The sequence below is a fragment of the Equus quagga genome, chromosome 8 (genome assembly GCF_021613505.1).
Source record: "Equus quagga isolate Etosha38 chromosome 8, UCLA_HA_Equagga_1.0, whole genome shotgun sequence".
NCBI lineage: Eukaryota > Metazoa > Chordata > Mammalia > Perissodactyla > Equidae > Equus > Equus quagga.
This window is the reverse complement of record NC_060274.1, coordinates 12,401,211-12,419,765: the sequence shown is the minus strand read 5'-3', so window position 1 is coordinate 12,419,765 and position 18,555 is coordinate 12,401,211. Positions and strand designations below refer to the sequence as shown.

At 43.7% G+C, this 18,555-nt stretch overlaps 1 protein-coding gene across 10 annotated transcripts in view; it reads left to right on the top strand.

Annotated features, from left to right (window-relative positions):
• The window catches only part of TIAM2 (TIAM Rac1 associated GEF 2), a 264,594-nt gene that overhangs the window by 153,806 nt on the left and 92,233 nt on the right, over positions 1–18,555 (top strand). For 9 of the 10 annotated variants that reach the window (XM_046669282.1, XM_046669285.1, XM_046669284.1 and 6 more), the window contains 5 exons: positions 2,642–2,751; positions 3,888–5,090; positions 10,296–10,731; positions 16,004–16,176; positions 18,253–18,477. In XM_046669282.1, the coding sequence (XP_046525238.1) occupies positions 3,894–5,090; positions 10,296–10,731; positions 16,004–16,176; positions 18,253–18,477 (2,031 nt within the window). In that variant the 5' untranslated portion in view covers positions 2,642–2,751; positions 3,888–3,893. Of the gene's footprint in view, positions 1–2,641; positions 2,767–3,887; positions 5,091–10,295; positions 10,732–16,003; positions 16,177–18,252; positions 18,478–18,555 lie in introns of all 10 variants that reach the window. The other variant, XM_046669289.1, reaches the window with a different exon arrangement.

Here is an 18,555-nt window from a genome sequence, read left to right as displayed (position 1 = left end):
ACTTTAAAAGTCACTCTTGGAGGTTGTGGAGAAAAAGGAACCCTCATACACTGCTGGTGGGAATGCAAACTGCCGCAGCCACCATGGAAAACAGTAGGGAGATTCCTCAAAAAATTAAAAATAAGGGGCTGGCCCCGTGGCCGAGTGGTTAAGTTCGCGCGCTCTGCTGCAGGTGGCCCAGTGTTTCGTTGGTTCGAATCGTGGGCGCGGACATGACACTGCTCATCAAACCACACTGAGGCAGCGTCCCACGTGCCACAACTAGAAGGACCCACAACGAAGAATATACAACTATGTACCTGGGGGCTTTGGGGAGAAAAAGGAAAAAAATTAAATCTTTAAAAAAAAAAATTAAAAATAAAACTATCATACGATCCAGCTATCCCATTACTGGGTATCTATCCAAAGAGTTTGAAATCAGCAATTCCAAAAGTCCCATGCACCCGAATGTTCATTGCAGCATTATTTACAATAGCCAAGATGTGGAAGCAACCTAAGTGCCCATCAACAGATGATTGGATAAAGAAGATGTGGTATATATACACAAAGGAATACTATTCAGCCGTAAAGAAATAACAAAATTGTTCCATTTGCAACAACATGGATGGACCTTGAGAGAATTATGTTAAGTGAAATAAGCCCGATAGAGAAGGACAATCTCTTTATGACTCCACTCATATGAGGAATTTAAAAATGCAGACAAAGAGAACAGATTAGTGGCTACCAGGGGAAAGGTGGGGTGGGGGGTGGGCACAAAGGGTGAAGGGGTGCACTTACAACATGACTGACAAACAATAATGTACAACTGAAATTTCACAAGATTGTAACCTATCATTAACTCAATAAAAATTTTTTAAAAAAAGTCACTCTTGAGCCTGGTGGCTCAGCAGTTAAGTTCACACATTCTGCTTCTACAGCCTGGGGTTTGCCGGTTCGGATCCCAGGTGCAGACCTACGCACTGCTTGGCAAGCCATGCTGTGGCAGGCATCCCACATATAAAGTAGAGGAAGAGGGGCATGGATATTAGCTCAGGACAAGTCTTCCTCAGCAAAAAGAGGAGGATTGGCGGCAGATGTTGGCTCAGGGCTAATCTTCCTCAAAAAAAAAAAAGTCACTCTTGAACTCTCCAAAGAAGCTGTGTGAATGGTTAATAAGCCATGAAAAGATGCTCAATATCACTAGGCATTAGGGAAATGCAAATCAAAACCACAATAAAATATCAGCTCATACCTGTAGGATGGCCACTATTGAAAAAAACAAAATAACAAGTGCTGGTGAAGATGTCCAGAAGTTAGAACCCTGTGCTCTGTTGGTGGGAATGTAAAATGGTGCAGCTGCTGTGGAAAACAGTAGGGTGGTTCCTCAAGAAATAAAAATAGAATTACCATATGATCCAGCAATTCCTTCTGGGTGTGTACCCAAAAGAATTGAAAGCTGGGTCTTGAAGAGTTATGTGTATGTACTCATGTTCATAGCAGCACTATTTACAATAGCCAGGAGGTGGAAAGCAATGTAAGTGTCCACTGACAGATGAATGGATAAACAAAATGTGGTAAATCCATATGATGGAATATTATTCAGCCTTGAAAAGGAAGGAAATTCTAACACATGCTACAACATGGATGAATCTTGAAGACATTATGCTAAGAGAAATAAGACAGTCACCAAAAGACAAATGCTGTATGATTCTACTTACATGGGGTACCTGGAGCAGTCCAGTTCATGGAGACAGAAAATAGAATGGTGGTTGCCAGGGGTTGGGGAGATGGGGGAGAGAGGGATGGGGAGTTGCTGTTTAATAGCTGTAGTGTTAGTTTTGCATGACGGAGAGTTCTGGAGATTGATTGTATAACAATGTGAATGTGCTTAATGCTACTAACTGTACACTTTCAAATGGTGAAAATGGTAAACATTATGTAGTAAGTATTTTACCACAATTACAAATACATTTTTTTTAAATAATGAGGAAAATGTCACCATTGACCCCTCACTGCCCTGCTCTACCATGCCTGCGGTGAAAACAAAGGCTTTGTGTCCTGCCCGTGAGCACTGCCAGATGGCAGCCCTCGAAGCCTGTCCTGGTCCCTCAAAGGTGGGCCTCCCGCCCCCACCCCTCGTGCAGCAGGACCCAAACCTGTGCTTGAAAAAAACGTCCAATCTCATTCATGGGGTCAGCCTCTGTAACGTAAGTTGTTCTAGCCAACGACTGTTTCGCTGCGATGCTGCGTTTGGGGTTGCTCTTGCTGCTTAGTCAGATGAGAACAATGAGCTGTTTTTGTCGTGTCAGGATGATGCTCCTGCGGTCTCGTTGGAGTCTGAGAGTTGTTTCCCTAGTGGTGGTGACAGATGAGCCATGACTCATTCCAGCACTTTCACCTGCTCTCCCCTGACACAAAGGCCTCCCTTTGACTGCACACTGTGTGTTGAGCTAATGGCCTTTACAAGATCGGATGGGCAGTTCTGGATCTTCCAAACAACCCGGATGAGTCAAGCAGTTCACAGACATTTCATTTATTATTTTGACAGTGATTCTGGACTCCAGTTGTTTCTTCAGATAATTTACATTAAACCTTCGACTTTACTCTTTGGGAGCTTGATGTCAAATGCTTGACAGAGTTTTCCTGTATTTCTGTTTTTCAGGATCATTTCATGGACTCACTTCCCTCACTGTTAACCATGCTGCCTTGCTCCCAGGACCACGGAAAGCCGACTGACCATTAATCTTGCTCAGAGCGCAAACTATACTGCAGGTACATTCAGCTCACGTGAGTTTGGTTCATGTCAAGTTACATGACTGTGATTAAGGTGCTAAGTAAAGGTTTAATTATTTGGTCCAGTTATTTTGTTTTAAAATGGGTTTGATAACTGCCACCAAAGTCAGTGCATTTGACTTTTGTTTTGTGGCTGTACATTCTTAAGTATAAAAGAATTAAAACTAAAAATCTACCCAATATAATTGGAAACATAACTGGAAACATCACCTTCCACTTGTCTCCCAAAGTAATATGTTGGTTAGAATGAAAAACTGAGGGTGGAGGGTTTGATCAAATTTTACTTTGAGTTTGACTTCACTAACAGACTCATTAAGCAAATTGGGGTTTTAAAGAGAATTAAAAGAATCTAACAGTTTTTTCAGATTGTAACAAGTCAGCTTCAAACTTTTTTCTCTCATCATGTTCTAAAGTGAGGGCCCTTAAAGTCTTTGGAAAAATTCTAGAGATTAGTTTTATTAAAATGTTTTTCTGCCCCAAATGAGAGCTTTTATTTTTTCCCTTTTTTTTCATCTCACTCCAGTTTTTGAGAACTTCCGGCCCTTTTCTTTTGTGGTATTCCTACTTGGCGTGATATGTGAAAGCTCTGGCAGAATATGGTAGCTGGAGTCATGTTATTATAAATGGGGTAGTTTTTAAGTAATAATTGCTTATATGGGGGTGTCGTATTAGCTCTTCCAGTAGTTTATGGGTAATGAAAATATATCTCTCTGGTCATTGAAATATCAATGTATTGGAGTGACAGAGTAAAGATACTTTTCCCTTATTTTTTTCTTCAAGAATCATTGATTCAAAACCTCCCAACCCCAAGCCTGAAGGATGCCTTAAGCTGATTTTTATGCCTGTTCAATTTCTGAATTAACATCATACAACAAATTATGTGTTTACAGTAATAGCATGTGAGTGTGTGATATTGTGTATCTGGTTGATGACCTGCATTGCAGGAGGAGAACCGATTCGGTAACTCTTGTTGCTACTTCTCTGAGTTGGTCAGGCACAGAAAGAAGTTGCTTGCTTCCTTTGTAACATGAAGAACATTTTTTTTAAGAAAGTTCTTTCATAACAGAATGTAATTTGGGTCATGACTCTTACTGACGCTACTGTTCTTAATTTAGGTTAAAATGGGGAACTCCGAGAGTCAGTACACCCTTCAAGGATCTAAAAATCATAGCCATACTATTACTGGTGCTAAGCAAAAGCCTTGCTCCCTGAAAATACGCAGCATTCATGCAAAAGATGACAAGTTGTTGCATGGATGGGGTCACGGAGGCAGCGGAGCAGGTTACAAGTCCAGGTCCCTGGCCCGAAGCTGCCTTTCTCACTTTAAGAGTAATCAGCCTTATGCATCGAGACTGGGTGGACCCACGTGCAAAGTCTCGAAAGGCAGTGTCTGCTCCAAGCACAGGACAAATGCCTCAGGAAGTGATTTCCAGGGCAGCAATGTTGCCTCCTCCTCCGAGAATGGCTTCCACTATTTCGGGCATGAACCGGCGGATAACCACGTGGCAGAGAACCAGGTGCCCTCCAGGGACTGCAATGGACATCTTCTCAACTGCTATGGCAGACACGAGAGCGTTGCATCCACCCCGCCCGGCGAGGACAGAAAGAGCCCCAGAGTGCTCATCAAGACGCTGGGCAAGTTGGACGGGTGTCTCCGGGTCGAGTTCCACAATGGTGACCACCACAGCCCAGGGCCCCCGGGGGACTCGGGCGGGCCCGTGCAGCTGCTGCGGTACTCGCCCACCCTGACCCCCGGAGCCGACTCCCCGCCCAGCACCCGCCTCTCCGCCACCGACTCGCACCCGCGCTCCAGCAAGGGCAGCTCCCTGAGCTCGGAGTCGTCTTGGTACGACTCGCCCTGGGGCCACGCTGGCGAGGTCGGCGAGGCTGGGGAGGTCGGCGAGGTCTGCGAGGCCGAGGGCCCCTTCCTGGCCTCCGGCACCCCTGACCCCAGCCTCCATGGCTTCCCTCCTAGGGATGCCCAGAAGCCTTTCAACCAAAGCTCTTCCCTCTCCTCCCTCCGGGAACTCTACCCAGCTGCCACCCTGGGGAGCCTGTCCCCCTCCGCTGTCCGACTCTCCGATGAATACATCGGCGCGCACGCCAACCTCAGCCACCGCGTCTCCTTCGCCTCCGACATTGATGTGCCCTCCAGAGTGGAGCACAGGGACCCGGGCCAGTACGCGTCCTTCACTCTCCCCTGCCGGAAGTCCAAAGCCTTGACAGAGGACACGTCCAAGAAGGACACTCTGAAAGCCAGAATGCGCCGGATCAGCGACTGGACCGGAAGCCTTTCCAGAAAGAAAAGGAAACTCCAAGTGAGTAAACCTTAGAGCCCGAGGGCGGATCCCCTTGTTTCCCCATCTGTAAAATGGATGTGTTAGTTAGCAGAAGCTACTGTCGAGCGCTGTCCTGAGGCTTGAACGAGCTCGTGAAAGTGAAAGTTTTGCCTAAGACCTGGCAATCTTGTTTGCGGGTGTGGGTTTTATTTCTTTTGCTTCAAATGTGAATTTTCACTCAACCCACAACTTGTCTCTCTGATTCTGTGTTAATCTTGCCTCCTGTACTCTCGTATGAGTTCCACAGGCTTTGGCCCAAGATGTGGCCAAACTGTTCTTAGAAAGTACAGCCTTAGAGAGAATTCCCCAAGGAATTGGTTACCTGAGAATTTTGCAAGACCTCATTCTTTTATTATTATTATTATTTGTTTGTGGTAACGTTGGTTTATAACATTATGTCAATTTCAGGTGCACATCATTATATTTTGAATTCTGTGTAGATTACATCATGTTCACCACCCAAAGACCAATTTCCATCCATCACCACACACATGAGCCTAATCACCCCTTTTGCCCTCCTCTCTCCCCACTTCCCCTATGGTAACTAGCAATCCAATCTCTGTCTCTATGTGATTGTTTATTATTGTTTTTATCTTCTGCTTATGAGTGAGCTCATTCAGTGTTTGATTTTCTCCCTCTGACTTACTTTGCTGAGTATAATACCCTCAGGGTCCATCCATGTTGTGATAAATGCTGGATTTCATTGTTTCTTGTGGTTGAGTAGTATACCATTGTGGATATATGCTAAAGTCTAAACAGAAAGAGCAAGAGGTAGATTGTTGTTATTTGGGGATGAGCAGCCTTCCTGAACTTGATGTTACTTTGGGGAAATTAAAATTCCTATATTTAAGTTGGTACATCAAAAATCAATTTGCTGATCTATGTGTATAATCTCACCACCTCCTCATGGGGCTAGCTACCAGTTTTGAAAAGCTTTCATACCTAAGTACATGTAATAGCAAAAATATGATAATTCTGATAAAATAAGAATCACGATGATAATAATAATACTTTCAATAGGTCTGTGACGTTTGGATGGTTCACCACCAGGACGAAAAGTAGCAGTTTGCCTTTTTAGGTAACTGGTGGCAATTGCTAGATTTTCGGTTTATTGCTGTTGTTTTTTTGTTTTGTTCTGTTTTTACTTTGAATGATTTATAGAAAAGAGATAGCTTTTTCTTTTTTTAACTTGCTTAATGTGTCATATTGCTGCAGGGAATTTGAGAGGGCAGTTGTCTCTAGTAGAATTGCATTTAACCATCCTAGATAGATACATAGATAGAAGATTTGTTTAAAGCTTTGGGGGTGGAAAATAATGTAAATTCCCTGAGCAGATTGCTTCTATAAAACTTATCATTAGTTATTGTCTTCTTGTGTATAAGGCATTCACCATCCCCTCCCATATTGTACTTTGTGGCCCCTTTCTGCTTCTTTACGTGGAGATAAAGAACAGATGATCATCATTCTGTTGCAGAACCATTCATATCCCTGAGTATAGTAATTTGCTTACTCCTTACTCATCACTTCTTCAGGCTAGACCCCTAAATAGAGATTTCTGTGACCTTTTTCTCTCAGCTCCCATTCCCCAAACAACTGACAGCAGTCAAGTATGATCGGACAAATAGCTGCTACTTGCTCCAGGGCTGCAGTCCCACGCAGGCAACTTTCATATCTTTTTGATTCAAGTGTTACAGTGCCGACAACGTTCAGCTGTCGTCCGATACCCCTAATTGATGCTGGCATTGAGCCATTGAGCCGGTTGTTGCGCGTCTCGTATTTGCATGGAGTGTGTGTTTCTCATCTGTGTTTGTGGCCTGGCTCACCGCGGCTCTGCGGAGTTTCATTCAAGTTCAGTTCAGTTCAAACACAAACCAGTTGCTGCTGTGTGTTGACCACGTTCTGCCCCATGCAGGCCCTCTCTGGCCAGCCCAGCCATGGGAAATTCTGTATCATCCAAAGACCTAACTCTGAATGATTTGTAATGATCCTTACTAGTGTGATCAGTGCGTGGGAACAAAGTTTGTGACACTTTACTGTAATAAGGCACCAACCGAATTCCTTTTCTCTTACACGCCCACACCCTTCTGTGAGCCAGCAGGGCTAAGGCTCAGAAAGTCTTACCATGATGGGTAGACTTTTTAAAAAAGTGGCATAAAAAGAGCCACCTTTTCTTTATAGGGCCTTCAAGTACTCTGGTGAGTTAGAACCTGAAAGCGGGTTAATCAGTGAGAAAACTTGCACAACAGAGAAAGGATATCACAGTAATCACAAAAAAGAAGGAGGGAGGGAGAGCGTGAGAATGGATACCTGCTGGAGAGCACTGTGTGTTTATGCTGATAAACTCCTCATATTAATGTGGCTGTACTGTGACATGTGGGGCCTCACTCCTGTCCTGGGTAAACTTTCTGTTCTCTCAGTCAGGGTAAATTAGGTTATGCTGAGGTAATAACAAAAAGCCCTCAAATCTCTGAGGTTTAGCACAAGCAAAGTTTACATCTCACTCATGCTGCTCTCTGGTAGACGTTGTTTCTCTCTGGGAGCCCCGGTCCACGTCTGGTTACCAGGTTACCATCTGCGATACTGCAAGCCACTGTGGCAGTGGGAGAAGGAAAATCATGTTGGCTTTTCAAGCTTCCACTCACAAGTGACATGTTTCGCTTCTGTTCACGTTTATTGGCCAGAGCAAGTCACATGGCCATGCCCAGTTCCCAGGGAGGGAGGGAGCAGGAAGTGATGCTACCATGCGCCCTAGGGGAGGACCAGAAATATTCAGTGGGCAGCACTCATGACTCCTGCAGAGTTTATTGCAGACTAGTTTGGACCCAGAGCCCCTGACTTTCTGGCCCTTTTTAGACTCATTGATCTTTGCGGGCTGCAAAGTCACAGGGAATTTCCACAGAGGACTAATGGTCCTTACTCTGTAATGAAGGAAAATGGCATGTGAAGAATGACAAGGTGTGAATCTCATGCTTTTTCTTAGAAAGTGAGGAATGGTGATCAGAGTTTTCCTTTAGCTCCCCAGAAGGTGAGTGACATCTCTTGAGTCCGTCCCTACTCTTTGCCATAGTGTCCTAGTCATTAAGGTATATTATCCATTGTTTATGGTTGTCTGATTGCGGGGAGTTGGAAATCCAACTGCTCGTTTACGTGCATAACATGACACCTTAGTTTCACACCTATAACACAGTGATCAAGAAAGCCGGCTGAGCCTATTTAGAGATATTCATTCATTCATTCATTCATTCTTATTAGCCTGGAAGTTTGTCACTGGTTATTAGGATTCAAGCTAGAAAGCTTTAGAAATTTATTAGAGACTGGGAAAGTTCGCGTCTAGATAGAAGAATCAGTTATAAATACTGAAATGCAATCTTTTCCCATTTCTCAAAAAGGAAAACTTGTCTTGCCTTGCTGCAGTCATTTAAAAAGTTGAAACTACCATTTGAAGTCTCCCCCTTATGAGGAACAATGTCAAGTGTTTATAGGTTGCATTTAAGTCTGGCCCTTGAGTGGCTTTCTCTGGCGGGTTTTGCTGGTTTTGAAACATCCCATTTTAGCTCCTGCTGGGTATCAGAGGCAATCCCAGTGCTGGGGGCTGAGAGTCAGTCTTATTCATAGCTGAAACATTGTTAAAACTAGCTAAATGAGGAGTATTCCTTCACCTCCTAGGAGTTTTTGAAGAGCAACAGTGACAATTAAACAAATCTGAAGCTATTTTGAAAGTTTCCCCAGTGACTCACTGCATCTGGCGTGTTTGCTCTGTTCTTGCGTAAGCATCAGTTCATAAATAAATATGACTATGGGACATAGTGCAAACAGAAGCAGAAAATGATATTTTTATTAGTAATAGCTATGTTGGGGACTCAGCCATTTATAGCCCCTGGGTATTTGGAAACACTCTTCAGGTGATGATTTTCCTACAAAAGATAGCAAATAATTGCTACTTGATTTCTGGATGAAATTTCTGAAAAGAAAACCCCTATGCACAGTGGAATATTCAAAATAAGGCCTTTAGTCACTGATCCTTGACCGAGTTTTCCCTCGTTTTTATTTATGGATAAGGATGTATCACTGAAAGTTCACTACCAACTGAGTATGTGTTGAGCATCTCGCTGCAGAGTTACCTTAATCTAAACGCCAAGTGTGGAATGTTGGTGTCTCTTAAGCCGTAAATTAAGCACACTTTCTGCTGAAAATTTAGTTAACTGCTGTTTACTAAATGGCGTCTATGGAAGTTATTCTTGAATGGCTAGTCTTCTAATCTAGACGTCAGAGGAAACCTCCCTGCTGTCAGCTCTCTGTGGCCTGTTGGATGTTTAGTGAAAGTAGTCCTAATGAGGGCAGCGGTTATTATAGAAATATTAATTTTATATAGAGCTGCCTGTGTCTGATTTTGTGTTGGGATAAATGTTAAAGTAAAGAATCACGTCTTTGGTATCCCCAGTGCTTAGAATAAAATAGGTATTTAAATAAAAGAATGTGAATGGATGAATAGTGTGTTCTTTTCATGAAAGAAATTCCCAAGTCAAGTAAAAAATAATAGTTTTGAAGAAAGCTACGGTTCCTAGCTCCTACCCTTGGTGGATACGGAATCCCAGGTGCATGGTTTTCACTATCTGAAGTGGGAAAATAAGATGCTGGAGATCCTTAAGTCTAAACCAGGGCAGGTGATGAGAGGCTGGACACTGTGTTTATCGTGGGGAGCAGGAGAAGTGTGTGAATAGCAACACTGAGTCCCTATGTTCCACCCACCTTGACCCTGGGACTGAGGGTTTTCTAATTAACTTTAAAATGATCCACAGGAAAAATGACTGAAAGAACATGAGTCCTTTCCCAGAAGATACTGATTCACAGTTAACAAGGAAGTATCAGTCTAGAAATCCTCACTAGCGTGTTTTAAATATACTAGCTGAATTCTTGATGGTAAGCATAGGTTAGAGTTAGAATAGTCAGTGGTATTTTATTTACATTTTTAAGCCTTGACTTCACTGGCTATAAACTGGCTTGGGTAACACTGTTTCTACAATTCTTTCTGCTTTGGAGACTTGGTGATTAAAGATGCATTTTTGTTAAAAGAATCTTACTTTGCAAGATTAGCAAACAACAATATTACATGTATGCCCTGTAGGGAAGGGATGCTTTTGATATACGTAACCTCTGATGGGGGGTCATGTATGTTGCTCACAGGAGCCGAGGTCCAAGGAGGGCAGTGACTACTTTGACAGCCGCTCAGATGGACTGAATGCGGACATGCAGGGACCTTCCTGGGCGTCTGCCACGCTCTGGTCGGGGGGCTCGGCTCAGATCCTGTCCCAGAGAAGTGAATCCGCTCACGCGATTGGCAGCGATCCCCTCCGACAGAACATTTATGAGAATTTCATGCAAGAGTTGGAAATGAGCAGGACCAACACGGAGAACGTAGAAACATCCACAGAAACCGCCGAGTCCAGCAGCGAGTCCCTCAGCTCTTTGGAACAACTGGATCTGCTGTTTGAGAAGGAACAAGGGGTGGTCCGGAAAGCAGGATGGCTCTTCTTCAAACCCCTTGTCACTCTGCAGAAGGAAAGGAAGCTCGAGCTGGTGGCTCGGAGGAAGTGGAAGCAGTACTGGGTAACGCTTAAAGGTAAGTACGTTATTGACATGTGCACGGCCACCAGAAATCCTTTCTCCACCTGTCCTCTTTCCTAGGAAATGCCAGTGACTCCAGTGCTAATTTGAGTGAATGTGAAGGGATTTGATACAGAATCTTCTGGCATGCTTTACAAATACTTTCTCAAACCTGTGTATTATGGCTTACTTAATATTCGTATATATTATTCATTCTAATAAATAATGATTGAATTTAATAGTTATTGCTTATTATTTTATAGGTATTTCTGGACCATTCCTTAATACTAAAAAAACCCCAAATAAGTAACCAAATGTGGTTTAGTTATTTGGAATGTAGATCTGGAATTTCATATTCTGTGCTTGTTCAGAATTCCGAAGAGGCCCTCCCCAGCCTGTGCAACTAAGAATTTCGTCTGGATTATTTGATTTGCATCATCCAACCTTTACACTGAGAGAGTCTAATTGTTAGCATTACAAACTAATACTGTTCTTTTTTTTATGGTAAAGGAAACAGGAATAAGGATGTGTTTTGTTAAGATGATCAACATTTCTCACAAACATTGTCACCTAAAAATTATCAACTCCTCGCTCACTGTGGATGTATATTTTGGAAGCAATTTAAATGTCCTGTGAGAAAGAGCGAGGCTCTAAGTCAATACAGTGTTGATTTATACAGATGTAAAGATGCTTTATGCAGATGGAAACAGGAAGAGCCTCTGGCATTTCTGCACAACTTTCCTGTGACTCTTTGTCAGAGGAACTGAGGGTCGTGTTCAAAGTCAAACCTCATTATCGGTTGACACCCTTCCTTATCACGGGAGAAAGCAGAAATGGGAATGCATCTGCAGACAGTATGTGTGAAAGGCCTGGAGCCCTCTGTTCTGGCTCCTTCCTAGCTGCTTCTGTTTTTTTTTGTTTTGTTTTGTTTTCTTTTTTTTGAGGAAGATTAGCCCTGAGCTAACATCTGCTGCCAATCATCCTCTTTTTGCTGAGGAAGACTGGCCCTGAGCTCACATCTGTGCCCATCTTCCTCTACTTTATACGTGGGATGCCTGCCACAGTGGTGCCGTGTCCGTACCCAGGATCCGAACCGATGAACCCTGGGCCACCAAAGTGGAATGTGCGAATTTAGCCGCTGCGCCACCAGGCCAGCCCCCTTTCTAGCTTCCTTTTGTACCCTATTGAGAAATTGTGAGCCCCTCCCCAGCCTTGGGGACCTGGTGTCATTTCTAAATTACCCATAAGCCCCTCTGGGACAGGTGCACCTGCAAAGGCAGTTCATCTTCAAGTAACATCTTTCACTAGGAAACTGGAGGATTTATAAAAGGCATCCCAGCATCCCACAGATCTTGTAACCTTCCTTTCCAACTCTGGATTGAATCCTTGTGGTACATTGTGGCTGAGGAAGGCAAAAAGCTTACCTAGTTTTGGCATACTAGGGAGACAGTTTCTTACACTGAATGACAGAAGAGATTTGGAAAGTTGAAATAATGGGTTGAATCTAGCAAGATAAAATTGTGAAGGGATAAGTTATGCTTTAAGGTTTAATCGTCAAATAACTACCCAAGTACAGGATAGTGAGATGTGGCTGCAGAGTATGCAAGTAAAGAAGATTTGGGGGTTTGATTTGCGGGCCATTCAAAATGAGTTTCCAATGTGATGAGGCTAAAATAACAGTAAATGTGATTTAAGAAGTGAATGGGCTCTTTGGTGACGTCATTAGAGACATCACGTGATCCGTAGCTACCTTGGTCTCTCCTTCCTCTGCCCTGGTCGGAGTTGGCCCTTTCTCTCCTTGGGGACATGATATTGTACGAGACTTGTTCGTAAACAAGAAAATGATTCTCACAAAGGTTCTACCTGAAGTATCTGTAACTGAGGAGGAGAGTGAAAATGTCCCCTCAGGGCAGCGAGTGTGGGAATCATTCAAGAGTCAACAGTCTGAAGCTGCCTCCTTGCATGATACTTAGAATGGATACACTCCACTCCATAATGTGTCATATATCTATTTTTTTTAAACCTGAAAATTTGTTTGTTAAAATTGATGCTTTGGGAAGTTGTTCTCTGCCTGTCTTAGGGCTTTGAAAACCCCCAGTGTACATCCCATGGTGGTAGGGGGCTGGTGATGGTGTGTGTGTGTGTGTTTGTGTGTCCGTATCCTACTTGAGAAGCAGGGCCATAGGTGACACCAAGGGTATTTAGAGCCATGCATATGGAGGACGGCATGGGATCTAGGAACATTCAGCCTGGAGAAAATAAGAACTGGGCTGAGTGGGCAACGGTCTTGTAGAAGAGACGCTGAATTTATCCTGGCTCTGTAGAAGTTAGGATGGGACTAATAGATGGAAGACAAGCTGATTCTGAGTTAATGTAGGAAACAACACAACTAGAGCCATGGGCAAGTAGAAAGACACTACCTTCCTGGGTCCCTGCTGCTGAAGACTCTCGTGCAGAGCCACACTGCTGGAGGCCTCCTGGGGGAGAGTCAGGCAGGTGCCCCTTAAGGTGGGAAGAGTACAGCTCGAGGTTCCTGTGTTCCATCCTGGAAGCTATGCCGGGAGCATCTGGCTGCCGAGTTCAGGGGCAGGGGTGGTCCAGAGTTGCCTTTGACAATTGCAAGATCTAGTCCTGCCTGTGTCCTGCTGTCTCGGTGCTTGCTTGTGAAACACTTCAAGACCCATGGAGAAAGGGTGTTTAGTAAGTGTAAGTGTTATCAAGCCCACATTCCCTTGTTTCCTTTGCAGCCAAGGAGAGGCATGCGATAAAGATGTTTTTCCAAGCATAACCTTTTCCATGTGGTGTTCTACACCCCTTTGCTCTGGGAATCCTATATGTTGAGTTCAGCTTTCTTGACTTGGAAGCCAAATTGTAATGTTTGGACATAACTATTTGGTTTAATCTTAGTTAAAAACATATATGTGTATATATACACACATATACATTGAACCAGAATTTTTAAATTATCCTTGAAGTATCTATGTAAATAAATTAGAAACAGTGTTCTGGAGAGAGCAGCTGTTAGCAAACCGTCTGGTATGTACCTACATCCAGTGGATAGGTATGCTAAGGGCACAAATGTTCCTTAGGGCTGAGAGGATGTAATCAATTTTGAACAAGGATGATTCTGCTTTCTGTCTTTTCCAGGGAGTGGATTTTCGTGAGGTTCACAGGGGGCTTCCTGGGCAGAATAGTTGGTAAGGTCGTTGAGACATCCCTCAGAATGCACAACAGGTGACCTATGTCAGGAGAGGGGTTTAGAGAGTAATTTTAGGTGATGGTGGTTCTGCCCTGGGAGAGGCCTGGCACAGGGAATGGAGTGGTGAGTGTGGGTCAAGAGGGGGTCAGTGAAAAGGTGGCTTTAAGGGAAGACCAAGACTAATTACTCTCCTTCCATGGGTGATACTGCTGCTAACAGGGCCTCTCCTGTTCTCAGGCTTCCCCTCCTGTTCCAGTCTGTGCTCTCTCTCTGCTACTGTGGCAGGAACTTCCACTGTCAACCCTCCAAGCCAACACCAGCTCCTGGTGAGGACTGGGCAGGGCTGGTGACCACCACATGTGGGGGACAAGAGACTTCACTGACCTGAGTGCAGCCCCCTTCCGTCAGCCTCTGCGCCCCACTGTTAGAGTCGCACATTGACTTAACCTGGATGTAACAGATTTACAATTGATCTCCTGTTCTTTTTTTTTTTTTTTTGAGGAAGATTAGCCCTGAGCTAACTACTGCCAATCCTCCTCTTTTTGCTGAGGAAGACTGGCCCTGAGCCATCTTCCTCTACTTTATATGTGGGACGCCTACCACAGCATGGCTTTTGCCAAGCGGTGCCATGTCTGCACCCAGGATCCAAACTGGTGAACCCCGGGCTGCCGAGAAGCGGAACGTGCGAACTTAACCACTGTGCCACTGGGCTGGCCCCGATTTCCTGATCTTTAAATTCGACAGCAACAGGTTGTGCATATTGTTTTACATCCTGGCCTCGTCTAGAACGAAATGTCCTGTTTTGGTTTCGCGCTTCCACGGTAGAGCTGCAGTCTATTGTAGATGGGGTGTTAGGTTTGGCAACGTCTTGGCATCCGCCCAAGGTTATGTTCATTTCCTCTGGATGGAATAATTCAAATCTTGCCCGCGGGAAGCACAGTGTTAGGGAAAGTGGGAAGTCAGTGTTAACCCACTGGAAAGAATTTGGATTTGGGTAGAGCTGGCATCTCTCTGTCACCTTTACTGTGCTCCTTGGGTCCCCAGATCATGACATGTTGCATACGCAGCAATAGTGTCAGACAGGCCTTTCTTGATGGGAGCATTATTTCTAAGTGCATCAGTTGTTGGACAAAGAGACTAGCTCCACCCTGCAGAAGCAGCTCTGGCTGTAAACCTCTTGCTACTTTTCCTTGTTCTAAGAGCCTCTCTCAGCCTTGGAGGAGCTCTGTTTGCAGGAAGAGAGATTGCTCCGTGCTTCTTAAAATCATAAAGTACCACCAAGGGAGAAAGAGCTGTCCTGGTAATGCTGTTTCTGAGGGCTGCGCAGGGGCATCTTTTTCTCCTGGCTTCTGTGCTGTGCTGGGTTCCATTATATAAACTTGTTTGTCCATGTTAAGATTTGCTTTTAAAGGAAGAAGTGAAACTGGCAAGATTACGATGGTTTTTAAAACATTTAAACTTTTATGAATGAGGACTCATAACGTATCGGGGTAAAAAAGGCAGCAAGTGGGTGTCATTCATTTACAAAACAGGTGAAAGCCAGCTGGTGCTTCTTTACTGTCCATGTGAAAGGTTTTACAAAGCAAGGGATGGGGACCACAGCATTCATATTTGTATGCCAAAACGCAGCACACGAGAAGTGTTCAAAAATGTTTATTGGATGATGGTTTTAAGGGATATTCAACAAGAGAACGTACTTGTGAGCATTTAAGAATTTGCTTAAAAATTGCCTCTAATAATTATAAGGCATTCCTATCTACTTTTCAAAGCAGACCCTTATCACTTCTACCTACAATACTTTGTTAGCTTCTTAGGAGAAAGCTGTGTACTTGCAAGCATATGTAGCAGCATTTTTAGACTAATATGTTAGAATTCAGGGGTACTGGGTACCCTTTTTCTCTCCTAATCTCCATCAGTCACATTATAGTAATATTTCCCATCACTGTGAGATACCAGAATTTCCTTTTGTGTTAAAGAGTTGTCTAATTCAGTTTTTGTGGGTTTTTAAAGATATATCCCTACCTTCTCATTCCTTTCCTACATCCTCAGGATGTGTGACAGGGACTTTATTTTGCTTCTCTCTTCCCAGGATGCACCCTGCTATTTTATGAGACCTACGGGAAGAATTCCACGGACCAGAGTAGCGCTCCTCGGTGCGCCCTGTTTGCAGAAGACAGCATCGTGCAGTCTGTCCCAGAACATCCCAAGAAGGAAAATGTCTTCTGCCTCAGCAACTCCTTTGGTGATGTCTACCTTTTCCAGGTACTTCCGAGCTTGCCTTCTAAATGTCAGGTTGAGGCGATGACTTGTATCCTATTAGGATGAGAAGAAACAGAATTAAAAGGCACAACTTAGCAGTGGAGTAGAGTAAAGCTTAGAGAGGCTTTGAATTGGGGCGTAAGCAAGAGGGTTGGCTTCTGCTAGCTGCCAGGTGGGGTGGGGCCAGGGCAAATCCAGTCATTCGTACAGCACACATTTCTTGGATGCCCATGAGGGGCCAAGCTGTGGCCCATGGGATGCTCTTCAGGATACGAAGAGAGAAAAGTCCTTATCTCTCTTCTGGAATAGCTCACCATCTAGTGGGTGCAAGGTCTGCAATTCCCAGAGTGGAGGCTTTTTAAATGAAGCCTAGAGAATATGGACAGGAGAAGTATAGGTTCTTCCCCAGAATTCCAGTGGAAGTGAAAGAAGCAGCTTTTCGGGAAGACTCTCCTGGATAAAGGCTATCAGGTCTCATTTTCCTATGGAAGTGGTCTTAGGACGTTAAGATTCAGGTTATCTACCGTTGGGATTCTCAGCAACTTTCTAGCAAGTGAGAGGCCGCAGAGCATGTTGGTGTGGGGTCAGGCGTGGGTGTGAATCCTGGCACTGTTGTTGAGTACCTCTGTCATCTTGGAGCGCTCCCTGAACCCCTCTGAGCTTCGATCCTTTAACTAATAGGACAATAATAGCTTCTGGGATTGCTTTAAGGGTAAATAATATAATGTGCATGCGTCAAGTGCTAAAGAAACTCTAACTATTATTGTTATTATTATTAATTAACTGAAAAGAGGTGGAGGTGATCGCCAGGAAGTGAATTGTGCTTCTGAAATGCCTTCCAGTCCAAACCCAGCACTGCGTGTACACATAATACGGGCTATAGATTATATCCAGCTGGAAAGTTATAGAAAACCCCATAGGTCCTGGGTTCAGGTCTGTGAAAAGTTGGTCCTGGATGGCCCCAGGGACCCTGTAGAACAGCATAGTGTTCTCTTGCTGACTTTGGGAATCCAGAATTCTCTGAAGTGTTCGCTGCAGCAGGATTTCCTGGCACCAGTACCAGGTAAACTCATTGGGCCTCTAGCCTTTACTGCTGTCCCCAAACTGACTTGACTTACAAGAATCAGGGCCTGAGATCTGATTTTCCTTCTCTTAACAGAAAAGCTGCTTAAACCTTCTATGATGCTTTAAAGCAAAGTGATGAATTGATGTTAATCTGAGTTATAGGGCAGGTAAATACATTAGATTCAATCTGCACGGACTTCTTAGGGGCAAGTATGAAATGAATATTTTATGTTTCGATTCAGGCAAAATATCTTTAGTTTTAAGAAATTTTCCCAGCAGGTCCTATTGTATGATCCCAGAGGTCACTGGAGGATCGACCCCGTGGCTTGAATGTGTGTGGTTATTTCCGGACATCGGGAACTGAAAATGCTTTTCAGCCTGCTTGCCCATTCTGCTTTATTCAAATTTTCTTTATTGTTTTTAAGATAAAATATTTTTCTTATATGAAAATAGTGTATGGTTGTTGTGTTGGAAGTTACTGAAGAGTAGAAAAAGAAAAATCACTATCCTTATTCCCAATATTAAAAGACAGCTATTTCAGTATTGCTCCCAATGTTTTTATTGGTATTTTTCATAATTGCATCTATACCATAGATGAAATTTCATAAGCACTTTTCAAAATTTAACATTTTAGCTGTAGTATTTTCTCATTCTGTTAAAATTATGAAGCTAAGCCGCTTTTTAGAGAGGGGTGTAATGTAACACTCAGCCAATATATGCTGAGTTTCTTATTATTCCCTTGTTGGCTTATGGCTTGACTCTAGTTTGTCTTGCCATTGTATTTGGGGCTACATGATTATTTTTGCTCTGCTCTCCATGTTCTCACAGCCCCTCTGGAGTTGAGGAAGCTGAGAACCTGAGCTGAGTGGTCGTGTGTGTTTTCAAAATTAAACAGTTTTTACAAAGTGAAGGTACTTCTTGGGTTTTACACTTCAAAGCCCAGCCTGCCACTCTGGAGATTACTTTTGTGGTAAAACAGCTCCAAATAGGTTTTTTTCCTCCCACTGTGTTTAGGCCACTAGTCAGACAGACCTGGAAAACTGGGTCACTGCCATACATTCGGCGTGCGCATCCCTTTTTGCAAAGAAGCGTGGGAAAGAGGACACCATTCGGCTACTGAAGAACCAGACCAAAAACCTCATTCAGAAGATAGATATGGACAGCAAGATGAAAAAGATGGCAGAGTTACAGCTGTCCGTGGTGAGCGACCCAAAGAACAGGAAAGCCATAGAAAACCAGGTACTATTTATTTGAGTATTTTCTTCCATTGTTCGTATCAGTCGCAGCAAAAGTCTGAGTTTGAATGCAGACTTTTGT